Source organism: Malus domestica, chromosome 07, assembly GCF_042453785.1.
Source record: "Malus domestica chromosome 07, GDT2T_hap1".
NCBI classification, from domain to species: Eukaryota; Viridiplantae; Streptophyta; class Magnoliopsida; order Rosales; family Rosaceae; genus Malus; species Malus domestica.
In genome coordinates this window covers 9,002,220-9,017,686 of record NC_091667.1, presented here as the reverse complement: position 1 = coordinate 9,017,686, position 15,467 = coordinate 9,002,220, and the positions used below count along the sequence as shown (strand labels likewise).

General features: G+C 39.6%; 2 protein-coding genes across 2 annotated transcripts; one reads left to right on the top strand and one right to left on the bottom strand.

Moving 5' to 3' along the window:
- Positions 1–1,127: 1,127 nt before the first annotated feature.
- Positions 1,128–3,734, top strand: LOC103438951 (phosphatidylinositol N-acetylglucosaminyltransferase subunit P-like). Its single transcript, XM_008377495.4, has 5 exons — positions 1,128–1,541; positions 1,717–1,996; positions 2,104–2,176; positions 3,117–3,235; positions 3,350–3,734. The coding sequence occupies exons 2-5, from the start codon at positions 1,825–1,827 to the stop codon at positions 3,460–3,462; spliced, it is 477 nt and encodes a 158-aa protein (XP_008375717.1). The 5' UTR covers positions 1,128–1,541; positions 1,717–1,824; the 3' UTR covers positions 3,463–3,734.
- On the bottom strand, positions 3,607–15,443 carry LOC103438965 (nucleolar GTP-binding protein 1-like). Its single transcript, XM_070824593.1, has 14 exons — positions 15,206–15,443; positions 14,715–14,848; positions 13,491–13,611; positions 13,289–13,353; positions 13,068–13,181; positions 12,662–12,736; positions 12,063–12,101; positions 11,908–11,979; positions 6,093–6,206; positions 5,892–5,963; positions 5,782–5,818; positions 4,650–4,762; positions 4,294–4,500; positions 3,607–4,113 (listed from the first exon to the last, which is right to left on the bottom strand). Exons 1-14 carry the CDS (start codon positions 15,282–15,284, stop codon positions 4,024–4,026), a joined length of 1,332 nt encoding a protein of 443 aa, XP_070680694.1. The 5' UTR covers positions 15,285–15,443; the 3' UTR covers positions 3,607–4,023.
- Positions 15,444–15,467: the final 24 nt, after the last annotated feature.

The window sequence follows — 15,467 nt, the reverse complement described above, 5'->3', positions numbered from 1 at the left end:
TTGAGTTTGTTGGGCTGTAAGGATAGGTTTATTTGGCATCATACGAAACATGGAAGGTATACGGTTCGAACGGGGTATAAGGTGGCGATGGAGTTGCAAGCGAATGGGGAGTTTGGGAGAAGAGGTACATGCTTGGCAAGTGGGAAGGTTGAAAGGGACCGGTTGCGGAAAGGAATTTGGGGGCTTCATGTTCCTAATAAACTAAATTTTTTTATGTGAAGATGTTGCAACGGTTCACTAGCGGTAAGAAGGAACTTACTTCGGAGACGTATGAATGTGGATGGTAGGTGTGCGGTGTCTGGCGCTGTGGAGGAAACGGAGGAACATCTTTTTTTCCGGTGTGTATTTAGTAAAGTGTTCTGGTTTTGCTGCCCATTACAAATTGATTCATTGTCTCTGGTGGGACAAGACTTTAGGGAATGTTGGGAGGATTTGCTGTCATGTATTAAAGGAATGGCAAGGTAGGAAGAAATTATCCAGGACGTGGTCTTCGGGTTGTGGAGAATTTGAAGTGCATAAATGATGTGGTGTTTCAAGGGAAAACATGGAATCCAATGGAGGCAATTGAGGTATGGAGGAGACATGTGGGTGAGCATCGGGTATTTGAGAAGGAGGTGAGGGATTCTTTGGTTAACTAAAAGGAAATTGGGGCACGGGAGGATGGTGGAGCAACTGAAAGGTGGAGGAAACCAAAGTTTGGTACTTTGAAAGTAAATTGTGATGGATCATGGAATTCGAAGACGGGGCTAGGGAGTTATGGGTGGGTGATTCGAGATTTTGCAAGGTGTTTACGGAAAGCATGAGGGGAGGGAAAGAGGCCTTTTAATTCGGCAATCTTGGCAGAAGTGGAGACCATTCATGCAGCGCTTGTGTTTTGCAAAAACGAAGGATTTACGAAGGTGGAGATTGAATCGGATGCCCAGGTGCTATTGCGAATGATTAACAAGGAGATTGAAGTGGATGCTAATTTGGAATGTCTTCTGTTTGATATTGATTCTTTGGTGAAGCATATTGGAGATGTCAAAATAGGGTTTGTGCCGCGGGGGAGCAACTTGGCTGCTCACATGGTTGCCTTGTTTATTGCCAAACATGGTGGTCTATTTATTTGGGATGAGATAGGCCCTGAATTTTTATTTAATATTTTTGTTATGGATGTAAACATTTCGATTAGATTATAAATAAAGTTTGTTTTTGACAAAAAAAAATTGAATAAAATCTTTTTCTTTTAATTAAATGCGTTCTAAATTCAAATTTTCTCATTTTGTATGTGTTCCAAATTCATAAATTTATAGGATTTTTTTTTAAAAGTGAATTTATAAGTCCACTGTTCATGCATCCGAATACTTTTCATCTTCTAAATTCTTGTAAATTGTAATAGTTTTAAAGCCTTTCAATCTTTTAATAAAATAAAATTTTAAAAATTAAAAAAAAAAAAGGAAAAAAGTTCCACCATGCCCTCTTGAAACCCAAATTCATAAAAACTCGTAGCTTAGCGGCTAACCCCCCTCACCCGCGTTTGGCTTCACATTCTCAAATTCCAGGTACCCTCTCTCTCTTGTATCTTGAATCCATTTACGGTTTTTTTTTTTTTTTTATACATGTGATTGAGTTAGAGTTCTCAATTATAGTAGTTGAAATTGGAAACTGAATTCTTAGAGGACAGACAAGTTTTTGTTTTCTTCTTCTTATTTATGAATCTCGGTTATGCACTTACAGGATTTCAATCACTAATTTAGGAGAAAGGAACCCAAATTGTTAACAAAATAATTGGGATTAATTGTTTATGATTTGGGTGGAAACCCAGAAGAAGAAGAATTGAAAGGAATGGAGGATTCATATTCTGTGTGCAGCCCCAGAAGAATACTGAGTGTATCAAAGAAGAGGAGGGCAACAGTGTCATTTGTTGATTCAGATGACAAGGCTTCTGGGTTTCATGGCCCCAAGCCTTCTGAAGTCTATGGCTTTGTTGGTTCCATCACTACTGTTGTGGCTACAGGTCCCACCCAATACTCTTCTTCTACAAATTCAGTTTTTATTTCTTTTTAATTATACTTATTTATTTATTTAATTTTGGTATTATTCTGTGCTGTGCTGTGTGAGCAGTTATATTCTTGGTGTGGGCGTATGTTCCAGAGTCTTGGTTGCATTCCATTGGGATTTTTTACTACCCCAGCAGGTCTGTCCCCTTTTGCATTCAGTTTCAATCGTATATGTTTTTTGAGTTTTCGTTGAGATTATTATCCGCCGTCAGTTCTATTCTTTTGTTGTTCCAAAGGATTAGACGATTATCTAATCGGAACTTTGATCGTGTTTTGTCATATCTAGGGAAGTTTTAGAGTTGTGTTTAAATCAGATTCGGGATATTTGGAGTGGGAAAGGAAACAGTTTGGTCGGTGTTTTTTAATGGAAGAGTTTCAATCCTCCGTCAATACCATTCTTTTGTTGTTCCAAATGATTAGATGATTAGCTACTTGCAACTTTGATAATGGTTTGTCATAGTTTCTGAAATTTATAGTCATTTGGATTGGGAAACAAGAACTTTTCCCTATGAATCAGGAATTAGGGTCTTTTTGTGAGTGCTTTATAAGCGCATTTGTTAGGAACACCAACATTGAAAGCACATGAAATTGTTTATAAAAATTCCAAATGTTTACTGAAATGCGCTTGGAAGTGCTTTTACATCTATGGAGAAAAGGAGGATGTGCAGCGATGTTTCGTTAACCTTGGTTCATGTTCTGTTAAGGGATTGTTTGCCATGTCCATCGTCGAACAGTGTCTAGTTCAGTAGTTTTGGGGGGCTGGCGTCTTACTAGCATGTTGCAACTTATTGTATCTTGCCCACCTTTATCGTCTTTTTTCACTTTTTCTGTTCTCTGTGGCCTTAGCGTCCTGTTTTGCTTCTGCCTCTTGTTTGTTCTTCACTGCCGCCTAGCTTTTTAATGAAATTTCTGTATGTTAAAAAAAAACTGAAAATTGACTTTGAATTGCTTCCTCTAGAAAGCACTAGGCTTTTGTAACCCACAAGCACTTTTAAAACGCTGTCAAAAGCAGTTTTAGCCATTCTAAAAGCACTTCCCAACAAGTTTGCTCTTTTGAATTTATGGTACTATTTTCAGGTATTGGGCATTGGCAGTGCCAGCTTACGCTATGATGACAGTGGTATTAGCATTGGGATTTTACTGTGGCCTCAACTTCATGTCCACCCCTCCCCCTTCTTCCTTATATACTGTTTACGGTGAGAGTTGATTCCCTTGCTTCGCCAATTAACGTTTCAGATGTCTGTTTTAATCTTTTCACTTCATTTTTTTTTTGACAAGTTGTGCAAATGGACTTCCATTCTCTTGTGCAGATGAATTCAGTAGAGATCCTCTCAGCTCTTCTCCAATTGGGGATGATGATCAGCCCATCGAGCCAATATCCGATATCAGCATCGACAGAATCAATCGTTCCATGTTTAAATAACACAAGCAACCTCAGGAGTTGTTTGCTTTCAAATTAATTGGTTCTTTGGTTGAGCAAAAGGGAGTCCATTGATAACAGTAGAGGAAATGCACCTACTGGAACAGGAAAAGAGGAAAACAAAGTTTAGCTGTAACAAGCTAGGGCTCGAGTCTCAACCGAGTTTATAAACAGAGTACGTTTTCATAAATACAATGAAAAGAACACTCTCAAGCATAGAGAACCAAGCTTAAATGTATGCATTCAGCATTGTGAGAGCAAATTTTTTACTGCAACATCGTCCTCCAACTATATTTCCTCGCAAGGAAAACCCAATTCGGACAATTATAAGCAGGAGTTAAAACACTTTAGCTGGCGAGACTAACTTGTAATTTAGCACATACGTAGAAGATAAGTTAGTTGTCCAAGAAAATGCGGACTGTTTTCAGTACTCCATTCTTACATATTGGATGACAAGTAGACCAAAAAATGTGAGAAGTCAGCAGTGTGTGTTATATACAAGCACTTGCAGCGTACTCACAATTGGTTTCTCTTTTGAACTTCAGAAAATGCTCTCTCAAGTTCTCAACTAACTTCAAGCTTTTCTTTGTTGCTTTCTTGAACCTGGATCCTTGTCATCTGAGAATCCAGCATCTCCTGCACTCTACTCTTCAACTGCAGTTGCAAAAATCCAAGCGTGAATTGTTAGTTGACAAGAAAATACTTTTGTTTCCGGTTTAATTTGTTCAAAACTGCAAACGCCGTGCAAGTTCATTAAAATTGAAAAACAACCGAGCTCAAGGTTTGAACGATGAACAGTATACTTGGAGAGTGAACTTATGATATAAAGATTACCTCGGCGAGCCCTACTTCATTCATCACTGACACATGGATAGCTCCATCAGGACCCAACATCCGGTACCTTTCCAACTTAAGATCAGAATCATCACCATTATCGGTGGCAAATAGCACTGGAGACTTTTGCAACAGATCACATTTGGACACAACATCAAGCCACAGATGCTCACCAAACCTCTCCTTTATTTCCTTGTATATGACAAACTGCATGGTCGTCATAGAAAACCCATGAATTAATCTGTTGTGAGCTGTAAGAATCCCTTCCATTTTATTTAAATTCAATTCAATGCCATTAAAACTATGTTTCACGTCTTGTATTGAATCCAGAAATAGTATGTAAAACCACATAATACCTGGTCAGAAGGTGAGGTCCCGCATTCCCCAGAGAGATCATGGACATAGAGAATTGCGGTCGGTAAATGTGAGAGGACAGCAAGTGTCAATTTTTCCAAATTATTTCTGTCCTCTGAAGCACACAATTAAAAAAAATGACAAACCAATCGAGCAACAAAAATATAAGCACTAACCACAACCACAGGCAAGCTGAAAATAAAAAACTTATCATATCTTGACCACAATCAGTCATGCAACTGAAAAATTGTTCATTGAGTGGTGAAGAAACATTCTCTTCTTACCGAACCCAACTAACCTATGTCATTATACTGAAAACTAAAGAACCTTAATGGAAAGGAAAACAGGGCATACACAGGACAGTACCTGCATATATATATATATATATATGCAGGTACGATAACAGTGACATGAACTTCCAAGTGGTGCTTTAAACGGAGTACAATAACAGTGACATGAACTTCCATAAGTACACCTTTCCTCCGATGCAGCGTCAAATATAGTAGTATGCATTACCAGTTTCCAACTTTTTATATGATCCAAAAGCCTATCTAGTGGGGAGACAAACTCTTATGCTAAACATTAAGCCAAAAAAAACTTCCCTTAATATATCATATGAATGGTCCATAAAGGATTTGCATTAGAAGCACAAGTTTCTAAGTTTTCATATACAAATTAATATATACAAAATTGAAATGAGACAGTTCGGAACAAGCTCATGTCAAGTTCGCCAGAAAGGGTTAACTTTGAGAGAAAATGAATTGAGTGATTGCATAAATTTGGATTGTTATAATGAAAATTAGATGCAAGCAAAGTAAAAAGAAAAGAAATTGGTTTCCCTATTGTTGGATTATCCTCATAGTCATATTTGAACCAAAATCCTACAGACCTTATATATTTGATCGGCCTCTAAACCAAGTTCCATTTACTCAAACAAGTAAGCAATGGTCATTCAGAACAGTTCATTCAGCAATGTACCATATTACTTGTGTTTTCATAATGGACTATGTATCAACCAACTAGACTAAATTTTGGTATTTAACATCGACATTCTGCATATTGGATCAATGAGTGCAACAGTTAAACATAACCACTCTATAAGATACATACAACTAGCAAATGCCAGTCACTTACCATCACATCTCTTCAGCAGGCCAGGAGTGTCTGTCACCTGTAGTCAACTTAAATTAATATTGAAAATACAAAATATATATTCATTCTAAATATTGTAGAAATTGACCGACCTGAAAAGTCTGATGGCTTGAAATAATATGACCCATTAGTATTCCTCTTGTTGTGAACGGGTAGTTGCAGATCTTAAATTAAAATAAGGAGAAAGGTGAGATAAAGACGATAATATTTGATAGTAACAATAATTGAAAAATAAGACTTTCATACATCCTCCATACAAGGAAAATCATATTTGTCATTAAAATTGTGCATACCTCAGGCTTCCCAGTAGAGAGTATACGGACCAAAGATGACTTCCCGACATTAGGAGCTCCAACAAGGCACAGTGTCGGTGCTTCTAGATCAACTACTGGCATTGCTCGCAGAGTCTGCAAGTATAAATAGTTAAAAGAGGCAGTATTCCAAAAGGAAAGGGCAAAAAAAAAGCTTTGTGACTCAACAAACCAGAGTTGCATAAATCAACCCATTAAAAGTTCTAAAATGCATTCCTAAACAAGGCATGGATCCACAGAGAAACCATTTTTAATTTATATTGAACAACTATGATTCATTTTCATAAGGATTCGACGTGATCATGGAGTGCCGGCTGTCGACTACCTGACGCCTGAGTAAAGGTTGGGCATGTTTGCTAGTCTACCTTGCCACGAAGCACAGAGGTTGACACACAGGGACTTTCCAATTATCCAGCAGTGGTACTGTTCCTTTACCCTCTCTTCGATTTTTGAGAAAGTAATCATGTTGGGAGTCTGGCTCTCGAGATTAGGAGGGCGGTGCCTCTTCGATTTTGGAGCAAGCAATCTTGTTGGGAGTGTTTTCTCGAATGTGAGTAAAGGTTGGGCATGTTTGCTAGTCTACCTTGCCACGAAGCACAAAGGTTGACACACAGGGACTTTCCAATTATCCAGCAGTGGTACTGTTCCTTTACCCTCTCTTCGATTTTTGAGAAAGTAATCATGTTGGGAGTCTGGCTCTCGAGATTCGGAGGGCGGTGCCTCTTCGATTTTGGAGCAAGCAAGACCCTAAGAAAATGAGTACTTAGATCTAACGGAGGACATGACACAAGACAGAACACAATGGCGTTCTAAGATTCATATAGCCGATCCCACTCAGTGACTTGGATTTTCCAAGTCTCCAACCGAGAAGTTTTCCTCACTCGGGAAATTAAGGGAACACTACCTCAACCTACATGCTCCACTCACAAAGCTTCAACATACAAGCTTCAACAAAAGAAAATTCAAAGAACTTAGCGAAGAAGGCTTTGGTGTATTTAACACAATACGTTGAAATGAAGGAAAGCTTATTTATTGATATCCCCGATAAGTTACAAATATGTACATATACTTGAGTCAAAATAAACAAACAAGAGGGAGCATTCACAAAGGTTGCTTAGGAGAAGTCTCAGCAGTCGGTAGAGCCCCAGAAAGAGAAGGCACCGGAGGGGGATCATTCGGAACCTCAGTACTGGACAGAACCCTAGAAGGAGGAGGCATTAGAGGTTGATCATTTGGAGCTTCATTACGCGGTACAGCCCCAGAAGACGAAGGCAATAAATGCCTTTGGAACAAACCCACAAATCTCTGATGATCAAGTAAAACCTGACCATCAGATTCCTTCATCTGGTCAAGCTTCCTCTTCATGTTTGTAGCATAGTCATGTGCGAGCCGGTGCAACTGTTTATTCTCATGCTTGAGCCCTCTAATCTCTTGTTTGAGATTCATCACTTCAGCCGCCAATGATTCAACTTGGTGGGTTCGAGCAAATAGGCGTTGGGCCATATTAGACACAGAACCTGCACACTGAACACTGAGAGCCAGAGAATCCTTAACAGCCAACTCATCAGACCGTTTGGAAAGTAGTCTGTTATCTTTGGGAGTGAGAAGGTTCCTGGCCACTACCGCAGCGGTCATATCATTCTTCATCACGGAATCCCCAACGGTAAGAGGACCAGTAGGGGAGACGAAGGATGGGCGCCATATGTTGTCTGGAGAAGGCGGGGCTGCCTCTTCAACAAGGTTCAAGTCAAAACGACGGTCGGAGGGGCCAGACATTTTCAAAGGTGTTGAAGAGAGAAGAGGTCGGACAAATCAAGATCTTAGAAGTGCAAGAATGGAGCTTCTACTGGTGGATATTCAAGTGTGCTTTAGAACTTAATGTCAGCCCCTATAAAAATCTGCACTCGACGAAGCTTCAGAAATCGAAGAGGCGTTTGCTTTCTCAAAAGCTGGGCTGCTCAGAGACCACGAGGGTCGATCTCAGAAATCGAAGAGGCGTTTGCTTTCTCAAAAGCTGGGCTGCTCAAAGATTACGAAGGCCGATCTCAGAAATCGAAGAGGCTTGCTTTCTCAAAAGCTGGGCTGCTCAGAGACCACGAGGGCCGATCTCAGAAATCGAAGAGGCACCTACTTTTCCAGCCTTGTCAGCACCTGTCACACGCACACTCAGCTTTGCGGAAATTATGGGCATTCTGTCGAAGATTTCTGGCGAAGTAGAAAACACATGAATCGTACTGTTCAATCACCCACTTCCCACACGCAACAGTAACTCAAGGGTACCACAGATAACTTTGCCAAAGTTCTCTGACAAAGTTGAGACACGTGAAGCTTGCAGCTCCTGCTACATCGCTCTGACCAAGAAGGGTAAAAGAATTGCAAAGAAACAACACTAACAAAGTTTAGACACATAAATTTTGAAGGTTTAGCTACCATATTATTACCCACAAGGGTAAAGGAACAGTACCACTGCTGGATAATTGGAAAGTCCCGGTGTGTCAACCTCTGTGCTTCGTGGCAAGGTAGACTAGCAAACATGCCCAACCTTTACTCACATTCGAGAAAACACTCCCAACAAGATTGCTTGCTCCAAAATCGAAGAGGCACCGCCCTCCGAATCTCGAGAGCCAGACTTCCAACATGATTACTTTCTCAAAAATCGAAGAGAGGGTAAAGGAACAGTACCACTGCTGGATAATTGAAAAGTCCCTGTGTGTCAACCTTTGTGCTTCGTGGCAAGGTAGACTAGCAAACATGCCCAACCTTTACTCACATTCGAGAAAACACTCCCAACAAGATTGCTTGCTCCAAAATCGAAGAGGCACCGCCCTCCTAATCTCGAGAGCCAGACTCCCAACATGATTACTTTCTCAAAAATCGAAGAGAGGGTAAAGGAACAGTACCACTGCTGGATAATTGGAAAGTCCCTGTATGTCAACCTCTGTGCTTCGTGGCAAGGTAGACTAGCAAACATGCCCAACCTTTACTCAAATTCGAGAAAACACTCCCAACAAGATTGCTTGCTCCAAAATCGATGAGGCACCGCCCTCCGAATCTCGAGAGCCAGACTCCCAACATGATTACTTTCTCAAAAATCGAAGAGACACCGCTCTCCGAATCTCGAGAGCCAGACCCCCAGCAGGATTGCTTTCTCAAAAATCGAAGAGGCATCGTTCTCCGAATCTCGAGAGCCAGATCCCCGACAGGATTGCTTGTTCGAAAACCGAAGAGGCACCACTTTCCCAACTTCAAGAGCTGGATCTCCTTGGATAAAGCTTGTCTGTAATCTTCACACGCAACATCAGCTTTCCAGATACCACAGACCACTTTTTCAAAGTGCTCTGACAGAGTTAAAACATGTGAAGCTGGCAGCTCCCACTACCGTGATATGACCAAGCAGGGTAAAAGAATAGCATTATTACTTGATGTTAGGGAGACTCCTATATATGTCGACCTCCATCCCTAACGGACAGGCAGACCTGCAAAAATGCTCAACCCTTTCTCTTATCTGAGAGGGCACTCCCAACGAAGCCTTTCGAAATATTCAGCTTTCTTACCCCCCGATAATACCTCTGTAAACAAGCTATACTATAGCAAGAATATCTCATATCATCAGGGTTAAAAGCAAGAGTATCCCATATCATGCTTTTTCCCTGTCTTTTCCTTTGGCCTTGTTCTTACCTGCAAGACAAGGAGAAAGAGAGCAATCAGTCAGTACTTGGAATCAAGCTTCCAGCCAGGAACTGACTGCCTGGAACCCCTTACCTAATTACTTACCTGGCATTGCTCTCGAGTACTCATCTTCAACATCTTATGCTTCCAGGGAAGATACCGCATCTGCCTGAGGAACAGATAGGGCAAGTGAGAAGGATACAAGGAAGCATGTGGAGACAAGCGTAACAGCACACGTGCCGATACATCCACTACTCTGTCAAAAGCAAAAGTATCCCATATCCACAGGGTCGAACGTACTCTAGATTTGATGGACTTGTTTTGACCCTCAAATTCTTCAGTCGGCCTTATACTCTGGAGGAAACCAGAAAACCCTCCAGCCCGGTTCAAGAATAAGCCTGTGGAAAGTTACTTCTTCAAAAGCAAAAGTATCCCATATCATCTCTTCTCATTTTTCTTCTCTTTATCCTTCATGCTGCCTGCAAGATAGGGAGAATGTGAACAATCAGCCGGAGCTCTGATTGCTTACCTTGTCTGTCACCTCTTTCAGCAGATCCCCTAGCCCGGCGACTTGGGGGACTCCTACTACATGGTTTGTATCGCGCTTGACCAAGCCTGAAACTACAAGTAAGCTTCAAGTGAAATTGATACATTACCTTGTGCATCTCCATCAGTTACAGATACCACCCCTGGATGGAGGAAGAGTACTTCCAGAGAAGATGCCACATCTACCTATGAGACAGATAAAGCAAGTCAAGACGATACCACACTCCGGTACTTAGAAGTTTCGTGGTTACGAGATCATTCTCCCACAATATTTCCTAATGTCATTTGTACTAAATCATTCACTTGTACTCACTAAAGGAGAGCTTGAACCTATGTACTTGTGTAAACCCTTCACAATTAATGAGAACTCCCCTATTCCGTGGACGTAGCCAATCTGGGTGAACCACGTCCATCTTGTGTTTGCTTTCCTATCTCTATCCATTTATATACTTATCCACACTAATGACCGGAGCAATCTAGCGAAGATCACAAAAAGTGACCGTTTTCGCTACCTAGGATCTATCTTGCAAGAGAACGGAGAATTAGATGGAGATCTCAACCATAGAATACAAGCTGGATGGATGAAGTGTAAGAGTGCATCCGGCGTGTTGTGTGACCGTCGTAGGCCACTGAAGCTCAAGGGAAAATTTTATAGGACGGCAATAAGGCCAGCGATGTTGTATGGCACAGAATGTTGGGCGGTGAAGCATCAACACGTACACAAAATGGGTGTAGTGGAGATGAGGATGCTTCGTGGGATGTATGGGCACACGAGAAAGGATAAGATTGGGAATGAGGATTTCCGAGGTAAAGTAGGAGTAGCCAAAATTGAAGGAAACATGAGAGAAAATCGGTTCCGGTGGTTTGGACATGTGCAAAGAAGGCCTACTAACGCTCCGGTTCGAAAATGTGACTACGGGACAGAGGTTCAGGGCCGAAGGGGTAGAGGAAGACCTAGGAAAACTTTGGAAGAGACCCTAAGAAAAGACTTGAGTACTTGGATCTAACGGAGGACATGACACAAAACCGAGCGCAATGGCATTCTAGGATTCATATAGCCGACCCCACTTAGTGGGAAAAGGCTTTGTTGTTGTATTGAACAACTATGATGCAACCAAGTAGTATGAATTATATTTCTTCTTTTTCTCAGAGAACTAGTATGAAAGTTTAGACAACTCAAAACAGTACAGAATTTAGTGATTAAAATGATAGACTACAAATACCCTTTTCTTCCACAGTGCATTTAACTTAAAGAAACCTAATGATACAAATTTTGCCTGACATAAAAAATTTTAGAATATTTAAAGTCTTGCATGCAAGATCAGATTCTCAGACACACCATATCTATAAAATGATAGATACGATATGTGTTTTGAAACAATTAAATAGTTTTTTTTTTTTTTTTTTTTGCCAAACGATAGATTTTGTTAGATTAGATGTTAAATTAGCCATTGACAGGATTCAAACTCACACTGTCATAATACACAATACATGTCGTGCCTTCCTTAAGTTCGAATGAAAAGAAAAATGAATAAACAAAAAACAAGAACCACTATAGAACCAAGTTCAGAAATCAAAGCACCTTGGCTATGTGTAACAAATCATCAACATGTTTTCCTTCACGATTAAATGTCTCTTCGACTTTCTTTATACCCTGTAGATATAACTGTAACAGAGTAAATATCTATCTACACCGCTGAAATGGAGTTTTTCTTTTGGCTAAAGAATAGAAATGACCTCAGTTAGTCTTGCCTCTGCTTCCTTCTTCGTTGTTGACTGCCACAAAATATGAGACTTTGTAAAATATTGTCTTCTAGAATCAATAAAATACATTCTCCCAAGTTTTTTATTTTAATTTTTTAATCATGGGTAGGATCTCCCTAGCTTTTTACATATAGGAAATTCCAACCATGATAAAACTGTAAATGGACACCCCTAATATGGTAGAGTAAAATCCATACAGTAGTTACACAATGCACTGTTTGTGTTTCTGGTAAGAGAAGATGCAGGTAATCCTCATAAAGCTAATAAACCACGAGTAGATGAGAAATTTCACGAATGCTCAGCAGTTAGCACATGGAAGCCAATATGAAACAGGCATGGAAGAATAATGCCGCACAACATAAAATACCACTTAAATTTCAACTAATGTTTCACCACCAATATACAATGAAGCATAAAAAAAAAAATTAAGGAGATGTCCTAGAAAGGAAGAAAGTAGCATAAGCTGCCAAGTACCAAGTGCATTGTATGCAATCATGATGGACAATATGAAGGAAGGCAGTCAAAGGTCATAAATTTCCATACTGAAAGCTCAAATTGGGAACTGTATCCACCTTAGCACAAAGAGATGCATGTTCCTTTCCAATCGACACAACCTTCTTCCTCAAAGCATCGACCTTACCCAACACCTGTAATCAAATAAAAAAGTTGAAGACCGACCAGTTGATGAAAGTCTAATACCTGTCGGCATTCTCTTAATGTCACATAATTCAGTCCTTGTGGAGAAACAATTGGAAAACTAGTTTGAAAGGTATCCATTGAAATTCATTCAAAAAGACAAGGAGAGAAAGCATTTTTTCCATTTTAGTATAATAAGAAACATCAAAACAACAACCTAACTCATATTTTTAGTACATGACTATGAGAATATGAACAAGTTGTTCCAATTAACTTTTTACTGCAATAACATCCTTGATTTATTCTGCATTGAATATTGGCCATAATTTGCTCAATATGTACCTGTTCATAATTTCCATCCCCAAGAGTTAATTCAATAAGAGACCGTTCGTAAGGGTGAAGATACTTTTTATTTGGAAAATTCTCTGAATAAGTTCTCAACGGAAGTGCCAGTTCCTGCAGATGGAAACAGAAAGCTAGTCAGTCATCATTCAACAGTCTTTCATATAAAAACGGTACAAAAGAAAATACAATCAAAAGACAAACTTCAGTTAAGAACAAACTTTCATCAATGCATCAAGTTGCTTTGCACCTCTATTTCTCTCTCGCTTTGCAATATTGGCAATACCTGAAAATAAGATTTCAAAAATCATGGCCAACAGACTAGTTGTAGGGGGCCTACAAACCAAGTTCCCTACAATTCCAATCTAATGTATTTTTGTTAGAACTGATATAAAAATTAAAATAAACACTAATAACAAGTACCCTTCGTTGGTGTTATCCTCTTAGCCTTCCTTAGTGCTGAGTACAGAATGTCAACAGATGGCATCACCATGGGTAGCTTTTGGAATGCACCAACATCTTCAATATTTTCAGGTGATTTTTCCTAGAATTACAATATTGGGATCATGGTAACACCATTACTTCTTTCTATTTTTATTCTCAAGAGAAATGAATGGTAAAGGATTGCAGGAAGGTAGGCACCAGAAAAAAAAAATAAAAAATTGATAGAAACTTGAAACTTATTTAAACTTGAGAGAACAATCCGCTTCAAGTTCTGTCACATTAGAATCAAGTAACCAAATTGACAACAATCCATTAAGATAAACGCCATTAAGATATCAAACTTACTCAAGTTGTCAAAATCAACTTCGCTGAGTTTTAATACCATATGAATGCACCAAATAATCAGCAATTAACTTCATTGCACAATATACAGCTACTGTTTCTAAAAATGAATCAAATGGATATTTCAACCATCAATGGTATACATCCACTATATTGTAGTGCATGCCTCCACCTGTATCTCTGTACACATGGTACACATACAACCTATATGCCCATATGTGGTATACATGGTACTTATAATTCTGCTGTTAGCAGGACAAACAATGTGAATTGGTCAACAAGATCGATCATTTACTACTACCATTTTCCTACAGCACACCCAATAATTCCAGCCCCTATACCACTATACAGTTAGAAACTTCTAAATCCCAAACTTCAAACACAATGTTCATGGTGGTTATTGATCAACAAAACCCAACTCCCTCGTTGACAGCTCCAGAAGGTCATACCATTATTGCAGTCGGTCATTTATACTTCAATCCTGAATTTCACATTAATTTGCACCATACCCAGATACTTATTCATAAGGTCTGTCCAACCTCTCTTACTTTTATCATCCAACAAGAAAAAGGTAGTAGTAGTAGTAGAAGTAATGCCCAAATATACTTTCTAATATGAATACAAGAGCAAACCAACCAATTACTGACTGAATCCTCTTGTTATACTTTCCATGAAACTACAAACTAATGATTACATAATGTTAAACCTTTGCTTCTTTATTCTTTTCACTTTTCCGGACCATTTTATTATTTCATATCATTTCATGCTTTGCTTCGGCCGCTAGTAACTTATCCTTACTTTCTGTTAAATCATAAATGTGCCCATGAGACCAAATAAATACAGATACCAAGGAGAAAATACCTTGGCCTTGCTCTCTGGTTTTACAACAGGTGAAGGTACATAGCTTCCCTTGACAACCTCATATGTGCTAGTTTGTATTTCCTTGCAGAAGCACAGTACTGGATAACTTCTGGCACTCGGTATCAAGTGCGGACCTGCATTAGGATCCAAATCATTTGTAAATGCCACAAGCCATGTAAGTTAAAAACCAAAAACCGTAATCACACGCCACGAAGCCAAATGGAATTTAATTTCTCGGACAAGTAAAACTTAAGAGACCAATGGAATGATTGAAAAACAAAGAGTTATGCACAAGTGGTTGGGATTCCAATGGAAAATTAAGCCTTGAGTTTCCAAACAGCAATGGCAACAAAAAGAGTTGCAGAAAATAAGAATTAACGTCCACTAAATCAAAGGGCAAGCATTCCATAGCTAAATCAAAGCAAGCAACACGTACAGTGGAATCAAATCACACAGAAAAGCTTGAGAGAGAGAGAAAGAGAGAGGGAAACCTTTTGAAATCTTAGAGATTGCGAGCGGCAATCTGTTTGGGGTCTGCCACAATTGGAAGAGAGTAGAAGCCCTGCTCATCCTTTTCCTGCGGAATTCAGCTTCTCATGTATTTGGTTCAGGAAAAGCATTGGCCGAGCGATGGAGGGGTTTTGGAGGTTTATCGACTTCCTTCTTTCAATTCCCTCCCCTCCCCTCTCCTCTTAACCCTTGAATTTTTCGACGGTGAAGATTTATGCCACGTAATAAATTAAATCCACCACT

What these genes read in the sequence shown, in the direction of transcription:
- LOC103438951 (XM_008377495.4), top strand. Translation starts at nt 1,825, where the DNA reads ATGGAGGATTCATATTCTGTGTGCAGCCCCAGAAGAATACTGAGTGTA. An exon ending in CACTACTGTTGTGGCTACAG is followed by an intron (nt 1,997 to 2,103) that starts GTCCCACCCAAT and finishes CTGTGTGAGCAG; the next exon opens with TTATATTCTTGGTGTGGGCG. An exon ending in TTCCTTATATACTGTTTACG is followed by an intron (nt 3,236 to 3,349) that starts GTGAGAGTTGAT and finishes TCTCTTGTGCAG; the next exon opens with ATGAATTCAGTAGAGATCCT.
- LOC103438965 (XM_070824593.1), bottom strand. Translation starts at nt 15,284, where the DNA reads ATGAGCAGGGCTTCTACTCTCTTCCAATTGTGGCAGACCCCAAACAGA. An exon ending in TCTCTACTGGGAAGCCTGAG is followed by an intron (nt 5,964 to 6,092) that starts GTATGCACAATT and finishes TTTTAATTTAAG; the next exon opens with ATCTGCAACTACCCGTTCAC. An exon ending in ATGAAGTAGGGCTCGCCGAG is followed by an intron (nt 4,114 to 4,293) that starts GTAATCTTTATA and finishes TTGCAACTGCAG; the next exon opens with TTGAAGAGTAGAGTGCAGGA.